This window comes from Oryzias latipes, chromosome 16, assembly GCF_002234675.1.
Source record: "Oryzias latipes chromosome 16, ASM223467v1".
Lineage (NCBI taxonomy): Eukaryota > Metazoa > Chordata > Actinopteri > Beloniformes > Adrianichthyidae > Oryzias > Oryzias latipes.
The window spans coordinates 28,360,539-28,378,985 of record NC_019874.2 but is presented as its reverse complement, the minus strand read 5'-3'; the positions used below and the strand labels follow the sequence as shown (position 1 = coordinate 28,378,985).

The 18,447-nt window shown below is 39.2% G+C and overlaps 1 protein-coding gene, 1 long non-coding RNA gene and 1 pseudogene across 4 annotated transcripts in view; 1 reads left to right on the top strand and 2 right to left on the bottom strand.

Annotated features, from left to right (window-relative positions):
• Nucleotides 1-18,447, bottom strand: part of LOC101161506 (low affinity immunoglobulin epsilon Fc receptor) — a 92,305-nt gene that overhangs the window by 59,361 nt on the left and 14,497 nt on the right. The window contains exons 1-6 of one of the 3 annotated variants that reach the window (XM_011485780.3): nucleotides 16,134-16,546; nucleotides 15,518-15,613; nucleotides 12,605-12,835; nucleotides 12,210-12,364; nucleotides 11,998-12,113; nucleotides 10,986-11,928 (exon numbers count right to left, since the gene is read on the bottom strand). In XM_011485780.3, the coding sequence (XP_011484082.1) occupies nucleotides 11,793-11,928; nucleotides 11,998-12,113; nucleotides 12,210-12,364; nucleotides 12,605-12,835; nucleotides 15,518-15,613; nucleotides 16,134-16,191 (792 nt within the window). In that variant the 5' untranslated portion in view covers nucleotides 16,192-16,546 and the 3' untranslated portion in view covers nucleotides 10,986-11,792. Of the gene's footprint in view, nucleotides 1-10,985; nucleotides 11,929-11,997; nucleotides 12,114-12,209; nucleotides 12,365-12,604; nucleotides 12,836-15,517; nucleotides 16,094-16,133; nucleotides 16,547-18,447 lie in introns of those variants that run through there. The other 2 variants (XM_023963859.1, XM_023963858.1) reach the window with 2 other exon arrangements.
• LOC111948909 overlaps nucleotides 1-18,447 on the top strand; it is a 30,086-nt gene that overhangs the window by 8,004 nt on the left and 3,635 nt on the right. The window contains exons 2-3 of the long non-coding RNA XR_002874872.1: nucleotides 2,018-2,144; nucleotides 9,438-9,505. This is a non-coding gene — a long non-coding RNA (uncharacterized LOC111948909). The remainder of the gene's footprint in view (nucleotides 1-2,017; nucleotides 2,145-9,437; nucleotides 9,506-18,447) is intronic.
• On the bottom strand, nucleotides 17,523-18,369 carry LOC111948907 (annotated as a pseudogene).

Genomic DNA, 18,447 nt, shown 5'->3' with positions numbered 1-18,447 from the left:
GACCTGACTGCTTTTGTTGACCTGTGTGGATGGATTCATGTGTTTGCTCTGGTCAATCACTTATTGAATCTTGATATGTAAGTGAGAGGATTTACAAAAGACAACAATAAACAACAGTTTGCTGTTTGGGGTTTTCTCTGGGCTCTCCAGCCTCTTCCCAAAGTCAAAAGACATCCTTCAAAGGTTACTTGGTTTGTCTAAGTTGTACCTTTGGTGTGAATGTGAGCGTGTGGTTGTTTGTCTCTGTGTGGCCTTATGATGGACTAGCAAACTTGTAGAGTGTACCACCCCTTTGTCCCGCAGTAGGTCGGCTTTGGCAGCTCTGGGACCCTGTATGGGACTAACTGGCTGTGAAAAAGGGATGGATAGAAACTTGTTTGACCTCAGTAAATTCATGAATCTCATCAGCAAAGTGCCTCGTCTTTGTAGAGTTCCAATGTTTGTCAGGTAGCTCCCTGGGAGGGAGGTTTGTGATGATGTGTGAATCTCTGGTGAAAAACTAGGAATCAGTCCTCCATTGAAACAGAACAGTTATGGTGTCCAAAAGCCATCCCTGTCTAACATTTTCGTTGTAAAATTCAATTACTAACATTATTTGACGGAAAACTGCTGAAGGATAGATTAGGATCGGAGGATCTTAGGAAATACTTAAACTGGCATGTCTAATCAGACCTCAGACAAAGAGAGTCATGAGGACGTGCACTTATTTCAATAAAGAGGAAGTCTTACAGTCTGATCACGTCCACCATGTTCTGCAACGTCTATTGAAAAACAACCTGTTCATAAAAACCAAAAGATGTGATTTCCATCTCCCACTGTTGCCACAAATGAGCCTACCATTGGGACGACAAACGGTCAGTTTCTTTTTGGAAAACCTACAAAATCAGTGAGGGATCAAATACTTATTTCCTCCACTAGAACTGCTTAACCACTCACACTTTTTCATCTGAAGCCACATTCGTCTGCCCCCTGCAAGCACAAGAAGCTTTGACCACGCTCAAGGAAAGACTCACCTCTGCTCCTGTGGTGAGTCAGCTGGACAAAGGGAGGTCTTTTATGTGAGATGTGGATGCATCTGAATGGGTGTAGGAGCTGATCTGTCCCAGGTCTTGGATATGGGGAAAGAAAATCCATTGGTGCGCCTTTGTTTTTTCTAGTCGACTATCACCTACCCAGAGGAGTTACAACAAAGGCTATCTAATTAACCCTGAAAGAATGGAGGTACTGGTTAGAGAGGATCGAGTTTCCATTTACTGTTTGGACTGATCATAAGAACTTGGCTTACTTGAAGGTAGCCAAATGTCTGAGCCCATGACAGGGCAGGTGGTGTCTGTTTTTAATAATTTTATGTTCAGTGTCTCTTTAAGGCCAGGGTCCAAGAACAAGAGGGCTGATGCTCTCTCACGACAGTTTTTGGATGACTTAGGACTCCCAGAGTTCACTACCACTCTTTCTGCATTCTGCCACATATCGTCATTAACCTGTGACATCAAGACAGTTGTTGGGGAGGCACAAAGACCGGAGACGTACATCAGAACTAGACCCGAGTGTCGACTGTATGTTTCAACCACTTTTCCATCCCACATGTTGCAATGGATTCATTCATCCCATCCTGCATGTCATCCAGGTGTGGCTTCAACTACACCTCTAGATCTGCATAAATGTCACTTCTGGTGGCCAGAAATGGACCACAACACAGAGGAATGCATTTCTTCCGCTCTGTCTGTGCTTTCAACAAGGAGTTTCCTCCTTCTTCGCGTCAGTAACATGCCAACACTCAGACTATCCCCTGAAGCAGTCCTGCCAAGTCTGTAAAGTACAGAGAACCGCCTCAGCAGAGACCCAGAAAAGGCGCGAATCTATCAAGTAGAGATGACAAAGTTAATAACAGCAGGCTGTGTCAAAAAGTGACAGAAGAGGTAGTGAGGACATCAAAAGAGTCATGGTTCATCCCCCACCACATGGTAACACACAACGGAAAGAACCTTGTTGTGTTCAACTGTTCATTTATTTACAGAGAGAAGAACCTCAGTGTGCTGCTGCTACCAGGCCCAAATCTGGGGGCATATCTTCTTGGTGTCCTGCTGTGCTTCAGAGAACACTCCACCACCATTAGCAGTGACATCAAGGAGATGTTTCACCAGGTAAGACTATTACCTGAAGACCAGTCATTGTTACGTTTCATCAGGCGTGACCTGCAGAGAGATACTTACCCTCAGGTGTACGAATGGCAGGTGCTCCCCTTTGGTACAACATGTTCACCATGCTGTGCAATCTATGCACCTCAGAGACTTGTATGCGAAAACAGTAACCAGGGAGGTTATGGGCGTGACTCCATTGAGAAAAACTTCTATGTTGACAACTCGCTACAGAGCTTTCCATCTCCTGAAGTGGCAAAAGACCAGGTGGAGAGAGTCCGCTCCTTACTTTCAGAAGGAGGATTTGAGCTAAGACAGTGGGCCAGTAACACTCCAAGTATCATTAGCCATCCGCCAAAGGAACTCAGGTCAGAGAGCAGTGAACAGTGGCTGAAGCAAGATGGCCGACAGTGCAGCAGGGCTGACGTGAGCTCCGATAAAAACCTTAGTCTGGTGCTTATAATGACCTAATCTGCTCAACTCTTACTTGGGCTGCTTTCATGCCTGGCTGATTCTTTTGGAAATTTGTCCATTGAAAATTTATATACTAAGCTGTGTCATTGTTCATTTTGACCACATGGACTCGGATATGGGTCAACCTGTGACGAACAAAACCTTGGTTGAGACTCTGCAGCAGTTCAAGAATGAGATGTTATCTCATTTTGACGCTAAACTTGACACGATTCATAATAGCGTCCACCAGATGCAAGATTCGCTGAACTCAATGAAGACGACAGTGGGTGAACTGGAAGGCCGCGTTGGTTCCAATCAAGATGAGCTGTCTCGTCTGGAGACTCGCATAAAACAACTTGAGAAACAGAACTCTTACCTGGCGGAGAAAGTTGAAGATGCAGAAAACCGGAGTAGAGCTTCTAACATTCGCCTTCTTCATGTGCCAGAGGGTTCTGAGGGCCGTGACATGATTGGCTTCGTTGGTCAGCTTTTCATTAAACTTTTTGGTCAGGATAAACTCACCTCTCCTCTGGTCATCGAAAGAGCACATCGTTCTCCTGGAACACCTAATCCCAATCCCAAAACTGCTCCACGGCCAATCCTCGTGAGGTTTCTGCACTTCCAGGACAAGCTCAACATTCTTCGCCTCTCCCGTAACAAAAAGGAGCTTCTGTTTAAAGGAAATCGAGTCCATATCTATCCTGATTTCAGCGCTGGTTTGATGGAGAAACGCCGTCTGTTTACTACGGTAAAAAAGAAGCTCCGTGACCTGGATATTGAATGTGATATGCAATATCCTGCAACGCTTCGAGTCCACGTCGAGGGGAAAAAGCTGTTCTTTCGCTCACCTGACGAGGCTGAGATCTTCATTCGTGATTTTTCCCAACAGTCCCCCTGAGTATGGACGGTAAAAATCTCTCTACTGTTTTTCTTTTGAACTACCTAAACTTCTTTAATTCACACTGACGGCCATATGAAACTTTGTTTGCCGTAAACTACTACTGTAATGACGTAATGTTGCAAGGCGCTGCTCCATCTGTTTCGTGCAGCTTTTCATTTCTCTTTGCAGCTCTGAATATTTACACTAGCTACATTTGCTGATGTTGAGCAGATTTTTCTCCTTTTTTTTCTCTCTTCTTTATTTCTGGTAATACTCATTTCCATCTGGTGGTAATCTCCACTTGAAAATTACAACATTACTGACGTTTTTGTATTTTTATTTTTTCTATTTCAGACTGAGGTTGTCGTGTTATCTTTATAAATTTCTGGGTTTTGAACAGTTATGTTCCAGCTTTTTCAATTATGTGTTTTGTGTGAATGTATGTGCATGTGTGTGACTGTTATTGTCCCCCTGGCAATTATTAATTCAGTTATCTTTAGTCAAATTTACTTCATGCAGTGTTGTTTATGGCAGTTTATTTTTTCCTGTTCCCTTGATTATGGTTAAAGGTTTTCAAATAATTGATGTTAATATGAGGAGTCTATTACCAAAAATAGATCAACTAAGGGCCTGGCTTGTGTACAATAAACCTAGTGTCATCACTATATCTGAAACATGGCTTTCTTCTAATATCTTAGACAGTGTCATTAGTCTGGACAATTACACTTTGTACAGAGCAGATAGAAGTTCGAGAGGAGGTGGAGTAGCTACATATGTGTCTTCAAACATACAGTCACATGTCATTTTACCTAAAGTGGCACCATTGTGTTTTGAAGGCCTGTTTATTAAATTAATTTTGCATGATCATAAACATCTGATAATTGGTAATATTTACAGATCCCCCAATTCGCCCTCTGACTCAGTTAAAAACATTGTTTCTACTGCCACACTTTTGGGTTGTAAAAGTGAAATGATCCTGTTGGGAGACTTTAACATAAATTGGTTATGTCCGTCATCTGCTACTGAACGTACTCTCTTTAATAGCTCTAATTTCTCACAGTTAATTTCCAAACCTACAAGAATCAGCACTAATTCTAAATCTCTTATTGACTGGATTCTAGTAACACATCCAGACAGAATACAGGACTCGGGTGTCTTATCAGATTGCTTCAGTGACCACTGTATCATATATTGCATTTGGAAAATTAAAACTCCTCGTTTTCCCCCAAAATTGGTCAAAGTTCGACAAACAAAAATATTAAATATTGATAACTTTATTGAAGATTTGCTTAATATTAATTGGGCTAGACTTAGCTTACTTCCTTTCATAAATGAAGCTTGGGACTATTTTTCTACTGAGTTACTGAATGTTATTGATAAACATGCACCACCAACTGTGATCCGAGTAAAAGGCAAACAGATGCCGTGGGTAAATGGAGAACTGATTAGTCTGTTCAGACAGAGGGACAAAGCTTGGGAGAAATTCCATCGTACTCAAGACCCTGCTGATCGGGATGCTTACAAACGTTTAAGAAATATCTGCACTACAAGAACTAGAAATGCTAGATCGAACTATTACAAAGATAGTCTATCTAACAGTGCTAATAATCCAAAGCAATTTTGGAGGCAAATTAACAACCTATTAGGAAAAACTGATTCTGCTTCAACTAATATGCTTATTAACAATGTGTGTACAAATGATCCGGCTGTTATCTCTGAGGCATTCTGTCAGCATTTCTCAATATCACCTCCTGTTCACTCTCCTTCTCACTCCATTTCTCATTGTGTTGACATGTCCAGTGGCAGTACCTTTTCCTTCAGAATGGTCAATCCGACTGATGTAGAACAGGTCATAAATGAGCTCTCATCTACCAGTAGTGCTGGTCCAGATGGCATTGAAGCAAAATTTATTAAACTTGCTTCTCATGTGCTTTGTTTTCCCTTGGCTGCTTTTTTAAATCTCTCTTTTAGCATGTCTGAAGTCCCCTTGGCTTGGAAACGTGCAAAAGTTATACCTCTCCATAAAGGAGGGAATTCTAATGACATGAGCAATTATAGACCAATCTCAATCATCAACAGTATTGTCAAAGTATATGAAAAAATCATATTTAATCAACTTTCGGAATACCTAGCACTTAATAATATACTATCTCCTTTCCAATCCGGTTTTCGAAAGCATTTCTCCACAACTTCAGCTTTGTTAAAATTCACCAATGATATTTTCTCTGGTTTTGATAATAACATGTTAACTGGTGCCTTATTTATTGATCTTACCAAAGCTTTTGACATGGTAGATCACTATCTGTTACTGGACAAACTTCATTCAATTGGCCTTGATAGATCCTCGCTCCTTTGGTTCAACTAATACCTTCATCATCGTCAGCAGTGTGTGCTTTTTAATGGCAGCTATTCCAATTTTTTAAGCGTAGACAAAGGCGTTCCACAAGGTTCCGCACTCGGTCCTCTCTTATTTTCTATTTTCATTAATGACCTTCCAACTAAATGCATCTACAGCAATATTCAACTTTATGCCGATGATACTGTCATTTACTCATCTAAATCCAACATTGTTGACATTCAGCATTCAATTCAACATGATTTTAACTCTGTTCAATTGTGGTTACAATCCAATAAACTTCTACTCAACAAATCTAAATCCTATTTTATGTTGTTTCAAAAAAGACTACGTCCTGTAGCTGCAAGTGAAATAAATTTAACTTACCTGGACATGTCACTTATTTCAGTAGCAGAAAAATTAAAATACCTTGGTTTGTGGCTTGACTCCTCTCTCTCTTTTAGGGCCCCATATACAGTCCATTGTCCACAAAATTTCGTATCGTTTAAAATTACTTTATCTATCAATCAATTGTTTTAGTCTCTCAGTCAGGAAGAAACAACTGATTATCCCGACTTTAGATTATGGTGACATCATTTATCAAAACACTACTCTTACTAACCTCCGTCCACTAAACGTTATTTATACCAGCTTGTGTCGGTTTATTCTTCGTTGTCCATTTAGAACTCACCACTGTCTTATGTTTCAGCAACTGTCCCGGCTTCCCCTATCCTCTCTACGTCAGCTTCACTGGCTATTGTTCATTTTCAAATGTATTAACCTTAGCTATCCAGACTATCTCAAACAATATCTAACTCCTTTTCAGTCTTCTTATAATTTACGTCATGCAGATCAAATTTTTTTTGCAGTTCCAAGAGTTAAAAAACAAATTGGAAAATATTCATTTAATTATAAGGCACCCTCCGACTGGAACAATCTTCCTCCATCCATTCGCTCTTTAACCTCATTCTTTGCATGTAAAAATGCCTGTTTAATTCATCTTCAACGCTCATGTAACTGTTTTTGATTTAATTTGATTCCTTTTCTGCCTTTTATTTATTATCTTATTTCCTTACCTTAAATTAATTACTAGTAGGTGCATTAAATGCCTATGTTTGTGTGTGTGGGTGTGTGTGTGTGTGCCTGTTTGTTGTCTTGTAAATTTTAAGTTCTTTTTCGTCTTGTTTTGATATATGTAAAACTTGCTCAGCTGTATCTGTCGGTTATTTATTTATTTGCTTGTTTCGTTGTATTTTGAGGACCCCCTTGAAAACGAGATGACACATCTCAAGGGGCTTATCCTCTAAACAAATAAATTGAAATTGAAATTGAATCATACAGACATGGACCCTCAAGAACCTGCTCTTGGTCTGCGTTGGATGTGCAACTCTGACACTCTGCAGTACAAGTCCCGACAGGTAGGGAGCAGCTCTCCTACGATGAGGAACATCTACCGAGTTTTGGCCAGTCAATATGACCTCCTTGGTTTCCTTATTCCTTTCACAAGCTTAATCTTCTGAAATCTGCACAAAGAGACAGTTTTCTTGATGAGATCCAGTGTCTGACATCTGGAAAACCAGTCAGCTCCACCAGCCGCTTGGTTACATTGTCTCCAGAGTTTGACGAGTTACTTCAACGCATCAAAGTAGGTGGCTGACTCAGAAATTGCCCTGATTAAGAAGAAAATGTGATTCATCCAGTCGTCATGGACCCAAAACATCCTGTAACCAGACTACGCATTCGACAGGCCGACAGTGATTTAAAACATCCAGCAGCAGAGAGACTATTTGCAGAGTTGAGAAGAAAATATTGGATTCTCCAGGGTCGTGAAGCAGTAAGACGTGAACAGTGCTTCTGCCCCGAGTGCCAAAGGTGGAGAGCACAACCAATTAACCCAAAAATGGCAGACCTTCCTCTGTCACGGCTCAGACTTAACCAACCACCATTTTTCACTACTGGTGTGGACTGTTTTGGGCCAATGCAGGTGAAGATTGGTAGAAGGAGCGAGAAAAGGTGGGGCCTGCTGTTCAAATGTTTGACAACTCGAGCTGTTCACATCGAGGTACTTTCAAGTATGAACACCGATTCTTTTCTGATGGCTTTAAGAACATTTCTAATGTTCTTAAATTTCCGTGGCGGAGAACGAGAACTGCAAGAAACATTCAGTGGTCTACATCCGACATTACAAGCTCAGCTGGCAGAGCATCAGATAAAGTTTTGCTTCAACCCTCCAAATGCTCCTCACTTTGGAGGATCCTGGGAGCACGAGATCAGATCCATAAAAGCGGCTTTAACCTCTTCGCTGAGTTCTCAAGTTGTAAGTGAGGAAATCCTACAGACTTTGTTGATTGAGATTGAGGGAATACTCAACCCTAAACCTTTGGGTTACGTTTCATTGGATCTGGCTGACCCAGACCCCATTACCCCAAACCTGTTGCTGATGGGGCGGCTGGACCCTTCTCTGCCACAAGTGATCTACCATGACTCAGGGCTTCTTGGGCGTCGACACTGGAAGACCTGTCAAGTTTTATCAGATCGATTTTGGACGCAATTTATACATCACTCTCTCCCAACACTGCAGACCCGTTCAAAGTGACAGAAAGACACTTCTCCCCTTCAACCAGGAACTGTAGTGATGGTAGCTGATCCTCAGCTGCCATGGGCCTCATGGCCTATCGGAAGGATCTGCAGGATATTCCCAGGATCTAACGGTTTAATCCGTACAGCAGAAGTTAAAGTAAAGGACCGTACTTTATTGCGACCAGTGAGACGCCTCATCCAACTACCTGCTGACCGGCAACCAAGTGAAAAGTAAACCCTGCAGTAAACTTGATGTGAAAGTTTGGGGGGGGGCCTTCTGATTAGTTATTTAAAAACATTGAAAAATGTTGCTTTTCTCATAAATATGATCTAAAGTGCAAGAATAGAAGAGATAAAGGTCTGAACAGTTAAACCAAAACTGATGCTAGGAGGAGCACACTGCTGAAGAAGCTCAGATGCTTCAGTTCCTTGAATTACTGCAGATGGTTCTTGTTGCATATCTGTGCCTTCAGGTTATAGGTGATAAGCAACTGAAGCTGTTTATCTTTTTAAACTGCTACAGTTTTTAAGTCTATATTTTTCCATCTTTCTGTTTCAATGATTACTTTGACAAAGGGGATTTCCCCAGATGTAGAGCATCTTCACTGAATCTGTGGTTCCATTAAACCTTTAGGTGTCCTCGTATAAAAACAATGAGCTGGATTTTAAATGTCTTTGTGTTCCGTCTGTTGGAGAACAGATGCTCACTTTTGTTGGGACAGATTTCCTTAACTGGAAAGTTGTGGAATGAGAGAATGAGGTCCAGCGTCCAGCTGAGGTCGTCCCGTTCTCTGCTCAGCTCCTCGGTCTAAATTTCAGCGAGGAACTGAGCCAGCTTTAATACCTCAACCATCTGAAACATTGTTGATGATCAAAATTTTCTTAAGAAAATTGGAGCCAATTTAATCTTTTGCTAAATTAGTGTTACGAAGTCCAGTTGATGTAAAAATGTCTTTCTTGGTTAATCTAGAAACCTTTTATTTCCAGATCAATGAAAAAGACACATTTTTAATTCCCAGTTTTCATTTGTTTTTTCTTGTTTATAACACAGAGCTAAATCAGTGTAATGGCTGCCAGTGATGATCACATCAAGGACTGGAAAAACCCTCAGACTCTGTGGTGAGTGAAGTTCCCTTTTAGGTTGATCCAAACGTTTTCAGCCTCAAATGTTAGAAAACAAGAAAATCTGAATGTCTGTTGTAAATCTGAGGATCTTCATTAAATCCATCATTCTGTGTCTCCAAACATTTGATTTCTCCAGTGAACCAGAATCTGAGCTGCTTTATTCACATAGTGACACAGACATGAAGGAAGTGTTTGCTGCCTGATTCTGTGCATTTATGTTGACATCATTGATCTCAAAGTGTTTCAGTGTGATCAGACCTGCTGTGGGTTGTGCTCTACTGTCTCTGGTAAAGAACTGAAAACATTTCAGTAATTTACAAACTAAAACATTTGTTTTCATTTTACAAATAGTGTTTGCTGCTAAAGGACTAAACCTTTATTTATGGTCAGTTATGAAACCATTACAGTTTCTTCTTTATATTATATTTGTTCATATTTAAAGGCAACAAAAAAAATCAATAAACATATGAAACACAAGGATTATAAAATGTATTTAATCATAAGGTTATAGTTCAAGCAATACATTGAAAAACAAATTTAAAAATAATTATTCTGTATGTTAATGTCCTCATATACAAGTTTTCTATAGTTGCACTTGTTTAGAATGTTTATAAATACATGTTTTTTTTAAAAGTCAACATTTCTGCATTTTTATTTAAATACATGCTATTTAATGTAGACAAAAACTTTAGCTTTTTAACTGTTCATAGAAGGTGGCCATTACAAGTCCTTTTGGACAGTCTGGTTTTCTGTCTTGTTCAGATGACGCAGACTAAAAATAAGGATAAAGTAGTTTTACACAGATCTGCAGTTTTGGACCGTCTGACTCCAAAAGAAAAAAAAACCCTGCCCACTATGAGGCTGGAATCTAAGGTAATTTAAATTCAATTTAACTAAAAGACTCAACCTATTTCCAATTAAAATGTGAAAGTGATTTAAGAAATGAGGCAGATTTCCAAATCCACAATTGGTACACAGTGAAAACAAAACAAGAACAAAACCAGATCTAAAGCGGTCAGAACAGGTATGTTGCATTAAAAGGAGGTATGGGGAAACAATTATAAAACATCATTACATTCACTGTTAATTCTTCAAAAGAAGGCGATACGAATCATACATAACGTGGTTTATCTGGATCATACACATGCATTATTCCTATAATCAAAATTATTGAAACTCACAGATCTGGTGGAGCTGCGTATAGAATTAATTATGTTCAAAGCCACACACAGCTTACTACCGGCAAATATACAAAAATTATTCTTGAAAAGAGAGGGAAAGTACAGTTTGAGAAGAAAACAAAATTTTTACATACACAAAGCACGCACATATAGAAAATGTTTCAGTGTTTCTATTTGTGGAGCAAAACTGTGGAACAGTATAGAAGATGAAATAAAGCAATGTCCAAACATAAAACTGTTTAAAATAAGATCTAAAAATATGATTTTAAAATGATAATAAAATATATCGGACGGATATTAGATGTATATATGTATGTATGTATACAGATGTAAAAATATGTATGTGTATATTATTCTTATCTTAATATGCCCATAGTATTTTTCAATAATAAATCATGCTCAGTATTTAGGACAGTACTCTGTGAAAATTATTATACCTTATGAAACATTGTATATAAATAAAGAAGCTGCTTGCTAATTAATGTAATTAATATTGATGAGGAATAGGGGGTGAGTTTATATAAGTTTATACTTCTTCTCACTCCTTTTCGAATATGTATAATTGTATAATTGATTGTAATATATGTGTTCATATATGGAAGAAAAAAGAAAAAAAATTCTGTTTGTGTTTATAACGGTTCTTGAGCATGAACGTTTCCTTTATATTCTCTGTTTTTTTTTTTATTACATTTTTTTATGTGTTTTTCTTTTGTTTTTGTTTTTTAATATATATATTCGAAATAAACTTGTTTCCATTCCATTCCATCCAAAATGACAGAAGATCATGAAGTTAGTGGAAAGCAGAACCACAGAACTTTGACTTTTGGCCAAAATGAAGATGACAAACAACAAGCCTCCCTGTTCTCTAGTGCAGTGTGGGCTGGTCAGGGTTTGTTTTTAGGAGATCAGGAGGTCAAAGTTGGGTCATGCAACAACCCAGAGCTGCAGACATTTTAAAGCTAATATTCTGAGATTTGAGGCTTGATTGTAACAATTTTAATCATGATATTGAGGTTTATAACATATCCCCTTTCAACTAAAAAACGAAAAATTAAACACAGAAGAAACACAGTAGCAGGAAAAAAGTTCAGTTGAACTAATCAGAAAATTAAAGCTTTAATCTCACAGATGAATCTGTTCCGAAAGCCATTTATGGTTATGTACCAGCTCTGGGTCAAAGTTGCATTTTGGATTATAAGTGCAAAATTTTCTGAGCTCTCTGGGTTGTTCCAGTACCTAAAATAAATAAAAAACCATCAGTACATTTAATAAACATGTTAATATGTAGTAAGAATTCTTCTTTACCCAATTGTGTCTGGACTGCCATCCACCCAGATCCAGTTGTTGTTCACTTTTTGTAAACCAATCCAGTATCCGTGCCAGGTGTCATAGTAGTATTTGATTGTGTTTTTAATGAATGTCTGTAAATGTAATTATGAAATATAAACATTTAGAACTTTATGCAGTTTAAACAAAAAAAGAACAAAATCCATTTAGTTTAACATTTTGTAACAAACCTGTTCCTCAAGACTGCTGATAACCACCAGGTCTGACTTCATGCTTTGACAAAACTGTCGGCTTTCGTCCCATGTTTTCCACGGAGAGTTTAAGTTATGAAAAAAATAGCAGCTTTCCTGAAACTGAATCCAGTCTTTGGGACACTTATGACAAACTGTAGGTAAGAAAGAAAGAAAAAAATTATAACATTTCATTTAAATGCTAAATGTCTTTTAAGATTGAAAGCCCCCAAAAAGTGAAAAACTACTTCTACTCACAAAACAAACTACTTAGTTAGGTTTATTTTTTATTTTTATTAATGTGATTGAATTTGTGTATAAATCAGACAAAGCAAATTATGGCCTGATGATGTATAATATAAAGTAAAAGTTAGAGTCACTGATTAAACATTTACCTCTATTTGGGCAAAAGATATCAAAGTTGGGATAACTGATGATTGCTGCCAGGATCTTGTTGAGTTTGTCACTGTTGTTTCTCAGCTGCTCGTTCTGGTTTTGTAGTTTTGTCATGTTCATCCTCAGATCTTCAGTCTGGTTTTGGAAATCTCTCTTCTCCAAAGTCAGTTGCTCATTTTTTGCTTCCAGGTCACTGAGATTCAGCTTCAGTTTCTTTGTTTCCATGGCGACTGCAACCCAAATGACACAAAATAACCATTAATTCAACCATTTGACATTTTTTCAGAAAAGCAGATTCATACTGAAAGAACTTATAATTCTCTGATGGCATGCATAGAAAGTTTCAGGATTCTGGAATTCATTTTTTTCACTGAACTGCAACTATTGATTAATAATTTTGAGCTAAGTTTGCTAGAAGTTTTCAAAATGCAATCTATTGTCAAGTGTTTTTAGATTAGAACCCCTCGAATTAAAGAGGTGAGACAAGGCTGGAATCGAACTTGCAACCCTAAAATAATGGGTCGACCGCCCTTCCGCTGCACCACAGCCACCCCAATCAGCTTTTAAAGCAGTTTTTGCAGCATTTGGAGATAAAAAAAAATTTGTTTCCATACACAGTGGATTCATGTCTGTTGTGTATCTAGAAGTATATCTCATTTATTATGGCAGTTCTATCTTTCATCAAGACCTCTGCCAGTCTCATGAGCAACCTGAAGTGGATCCATTATTGGTTAGTTAGCTGTGTGATGTGATCCTTTATGATCCTTTATAATCCTCCTCATGGACTTCATTGTCAGGGATCCAAAGGTCACAGGATGGAAATCATTCAGGACCTCAGGGTTGCTTTTTCTTTCTCTATTGGATCACTGTGGAGTGTTTCCAACTCATAGGTACTATGATGCTGGACAGAGTATTTTGTTGGACAGAGAAAACAGATGTTAACACACACACACACACACACACACACACACACACACACACACACACACACACACACACACACACCCACATACACACACACACCCCCACACACACACCCACACCCACACACACACACACACCCACACACACAAACACACACACACAGTTGATCTGCACAACTGGATTTTGGGGTGCTTAAAAGGTTGGACACCTCTGCCTTAGCAAATGCACAGATCAGCTCATTAGCATAGCATGAGGATCATCTGACACTTTTTATTGGAACTTTGTAGTTGCTGCTGTTGGTCATTCTGATTCGTCCTTCACTTTATTATACTTCCTTTATGAGCGTTTTTGTTAAAAATTGCCACATTTCTGCTACTTCATCACCCTGAGTTAAATCATGCACGGGCTTAAATTAACAGAAATAATGTGAGGGTTAGCATTCTTGAGTTGCATACACTTGTGTGCCTTGCTCATGGGTGGACTGGAGGAGCATTAAAAATGTAGTAAGAGAAGGGTTAATAAACGCAAACTAAACTTTATTTATTTATATAGCGCCTTTCATTCCAGTTGAAAAAGACAAAGAGCTTTACATAAAAGCAAACAAAATAGTCATAAAACATGAAAATTAAAACAGTAAACACAGGACAATCACACACAGTTGTCACCCCTCCCTCACCAGATTCCTCCCTCCGCCCACCCACCCAGTTCCCCCAATACAACCCTGAACATATACCTAAGAACTGAGGAAACGATATAATGGGGATCCATTTATTTCAAAGGCCCAGCTCGACCACGGCGGTCATAGCCGCAGCGCCCCCCCAACACAGCATCTCAGTGCCCACTCTGCAGCTATAAACGGAGTGGGATCCCCGCCGGCCTAATGAGAACCAGCACCGCAGCAACAGCACCCCCTACAGGCAGAGCCAGTAGTGCCCCAGAACAATGACCCCCCCAAGAGAAAACACGGGTAAGAAAAAACATCAGAATATAAATAATAATAAAATAATTAGTTATTAAGAAACTATAACAAAAATAGTAATTATAAAATAAAATACTTGAAATTAGTATAACATAACTGTCAATATCATGACTATCATAACAATAAAAGTATTATATTGCCGCAGAATTCATGCCGCTGAGTTCTGCAATAGTTGTAGATTTGAAATAGACTTTTTGAGTAAGCCAGAGAGCAGGGCATTGCAATAATCTAACGACTAAAAGGAAAAAGCATGCATTAGCACCTCTGTGCTGGACAATGGGAGAGGAGCATTAAAGAAATTCCCAAAAGAAGAACTAATAACCATAATTCATTTGATGCAAACGTTTACTGGGAATGTGGCAGGTAGCCCTCTAAATTTTACTCACAAACAGGACGGGTGAGTGTTCATTTTGGACCTTGTTCTTGGTAGTAAACCTTGTCTGCAATTTATGCATTTACTATAATACATATTTTTTTGTGATGTAGAATCTACAACACTAGAATGGTCTATGTGAAACCAAACTGGCACCTACAAATAACGAATAATAATTATATAATAACAAAAAATTACCCCCCCTCCCCGACGATAGAATCGTCCATCCCGATGGTTTACTGCAAGCATCATCAAATGCCAATTTAAGGGACATCACCCAACTCTAGTTAAGTCTATAGTTTTATAACAGGAAAATGTGGGGTTTCTGTTTTTTTCTTCTTCTTTTACAACTAGAAGTTAAAGCCTCGGTTACATACAGTAGAGCGGGGGTTGGTGCATGCGAATGCCATGTGATTTTGATTTGTCCCGAGCCATGGAGGGTTGTAGATAGGAGTGGTTGCATCTCACAGGTAACACAGGCATGTCTTGCAAATTCTTTTAGGCCATTTTTCACCTATATGTAGCCATTAGGGCAATTATTATTAAGGCTTAAGCCAGTAACACACAATCAATAATTTTAGTACAAAACAATTAAATGTAGATATGTAAAAAAAGGACTAATTTGTTTAAACTTACAGTAAGTGATGGCAACGTTGATGATGGCACACAGGAGGAAACAAATGATCCCAAAACACAGCAGGTGATGAAGCCTGATGCCAGATGCTTGGACTTCTGCTTGGTTCAAGAAAATTTGATCAAAATGAGCAAAAACAGGAACGTAGTATTTTGGAAAAGTCATAGTTCATACTGAAAGAATACAAAGTTTTTCTTTTGAATGATGTGTGACTGTAAAATAGCAAGCTTCTGCCTCAGATGTTCTTCCCTGAATGTCCTTCTCCCTTTAAATACTTTAAGCTCAAACAGTGTCAGTTGGTGTGTAGAACTCTTAAAATTTTAGTTTAAACTGGAAAAAATAAACTAAGTCAAAACCCAACCCCCTAAAATAGTTACATATGAAGAATCATTGAAAATGAGCACTTTTTTTAAAATCTGGAACTATTTCAAAATATACTGTACATGTTGAATAGATTAGTTGTTAAGAGTAATTCATTTCAAAACAGATGGATGCCTGATTGTTTTTAAAGTGAAGATATTAGGACTAAAGAAACAGGAAAAACAAGTTAACATTATTTTGTGTTAAAATTCTAAAAGTATAAACATGTATATTAATTAATCAAATTAGAAGACTTACTTCTTGAAGCTGCAGCTCTACCTTTGAAAACCACAGAGGAGTGGATCTCCTCCTCCATCCTTCAACAACAAATTCTGCTGTGTATCAAAGCAGAATGAGCTTAAATGGAGCCAGAGTTGATTTTAAATATAAAGGTGATCAGCTGATCTTAAAAAAAAAACAACTTCTTCTTTCCCTGTAACAGTTACTACCAACTTTAGACAGTATTGCAGAAGATCTGATTATAGTTTAAAGGTGTGGTTTCCAACACAGTTTGCGTCGTCTTTTTGAGGAAGGACAGTTCTTTTCAGTTTGCAAATCATTTTGGAGAATTTTTCATTTGATTCTTTTGCTGTTACAGAGTGATGCAGAGGAGAGGTTCTGACCCGTTTCCTCTGCTCCTGAAAATCTAAAAGACAAAAGGAAATCATAGTTTTTCTGTTTATCATATTAAATTAAATTAAATTAAATTTTATCTATATAGCACCTTTCATGACAAGAAAGACAGCTCAAGGTGCTGTACACAAAAACAAAAGCAATAAAATACACAAAGACAAACACCAGTGGAAAATAAATAAATAAATAAAATAAAGAGAAACCAGAATAATGTTGTGCTGAGGTCAACCACTGCAGACAGAAGTGTGTTTTAAGATGTGTTACTTCAATACTATTGTCTCACAGTGTTGAGTCAAGTCTATTCTGGTTACCTTTGTGTTGGAAACACTTATAGATTTTGTTTTTACTCTCTTTCAGTGCCTTTAGGAATTTGGTAATATGTGTTTTTTCCCCAGCTTTATTGACATCAAAGCTATAAACATCATCCATGTGTTCAATGTTGATGTGAAATTGTAAAAAGTTTCATGTAGTTTGGGAACCATAGTGTGAAGGCCCGTACACACCGGGACGAATATTTGCCAGGCGTTATTCGCCAGCGTTTTTTTCCCAGGGTACTGTAAGTTCCAGCAGCGCAGCACCACTTGTTTTGTGGTGTCTGATGTCAAAACCAGGTGTGGCTTGAGGGAAGTCTCTGCAATGTTCTCTGGAAACTTAAGCTTTCTCCCCAGGTCCACCTGTAATCTCCAGTCACGAGCTGAGGCTAGCAGCCCAGTTGAGGACTTACGCTCTGCTTGTGGTCTCTCTCCTGCCCTGACGAAAGTAATATTGTACTTCTCTGGGAGCTGGTGTTTGCTTTGCTGAATTCCTGTACAGATGGTGGCAGCCACTGCCCTCAAAACCTGGTCATGACGCCATGTATACCTTCCCTCTCCCAAGGCCTTAGGGATAGAAGCTCAGGACATGCTTCAGGGTCCCTATTGTCTGTCACAAGGTGCAAGCCGGTGATTCTACTAATCCCCAACAGTGCAGGTTGGATGGGCTTGGAAGTACATCATAGACCACCTGGATCAAACTTTGAGTCTGGCTGGTTCTGACTTCTACAGTTCTGACCATGTGATCTTGCGGGTCGATGCATTTTCCCATCTCGTCCAAGCACCTTGCTGGCACATCGCTACTGCTTTGTTGTAACGATCTTCTTCCACCTCTGTACAGATCTCTTCCTGCACCAGCTGCCATCTCTCCCTCCCTCTGGGCTCTGTTGAATTTTGGTCTTGTGTGGCTTCCAAGACCCGCTCTACCCACTGCCACATTGCCAGGCAAGACGCTGTGTCTCAGCCTGGCTTCTGCATGAGCAACTGCCTCTTGAGGCTGTCACTTCCTTCCTGTTCGCACCATGATGCCTGCAGAGGAGACTGTGGTGTCCTTTGAGTCTCTGTACAGTAGCACCTCTCTGGCTCTGGTGACTTCTTCTGTCAGGCTAGTGAAGGGGGGTTGCAGCTTGTTGGAACGGCCATAAAGAGCTATACTGCTTAAACTCCTTGGCAGACCCAGCCATCTGTGCAGAAACTGGGTGATACTACGTTCAAAGCTCTTCACGCTGGAAATTGGAACTTCATATATCAGTAATGGCCACAATAGTCTTGGTAGAATGCCATACTCATATATCCAATCTTTAAACTTTCCTGGAAGACCTGACATATCCACTACCGATAGCCAGGTTTTCAGCTCCTTGTGGGTTGTCTCTACTGTTGCCTTATCCTTCAGTGTAGCGTCAAAGACTTTCCCCAGACTCTTCACTGGCTGTTCTGACACTGAGGGAATAAGGACTCCATCCAATCTTAAACTGAACTTCTCCACCTTTCCTTTCCTCAGAACAAGAGACCTTGATTTAGCTGGCTTAAACACCATTCTTGCTCATAAGCCTCTCAAGCCCTTGGAGGAGCAAACGACATCCTGCCACTGATGTAGATGTCATCAATGAAGGCAAAAATTGGTGGTT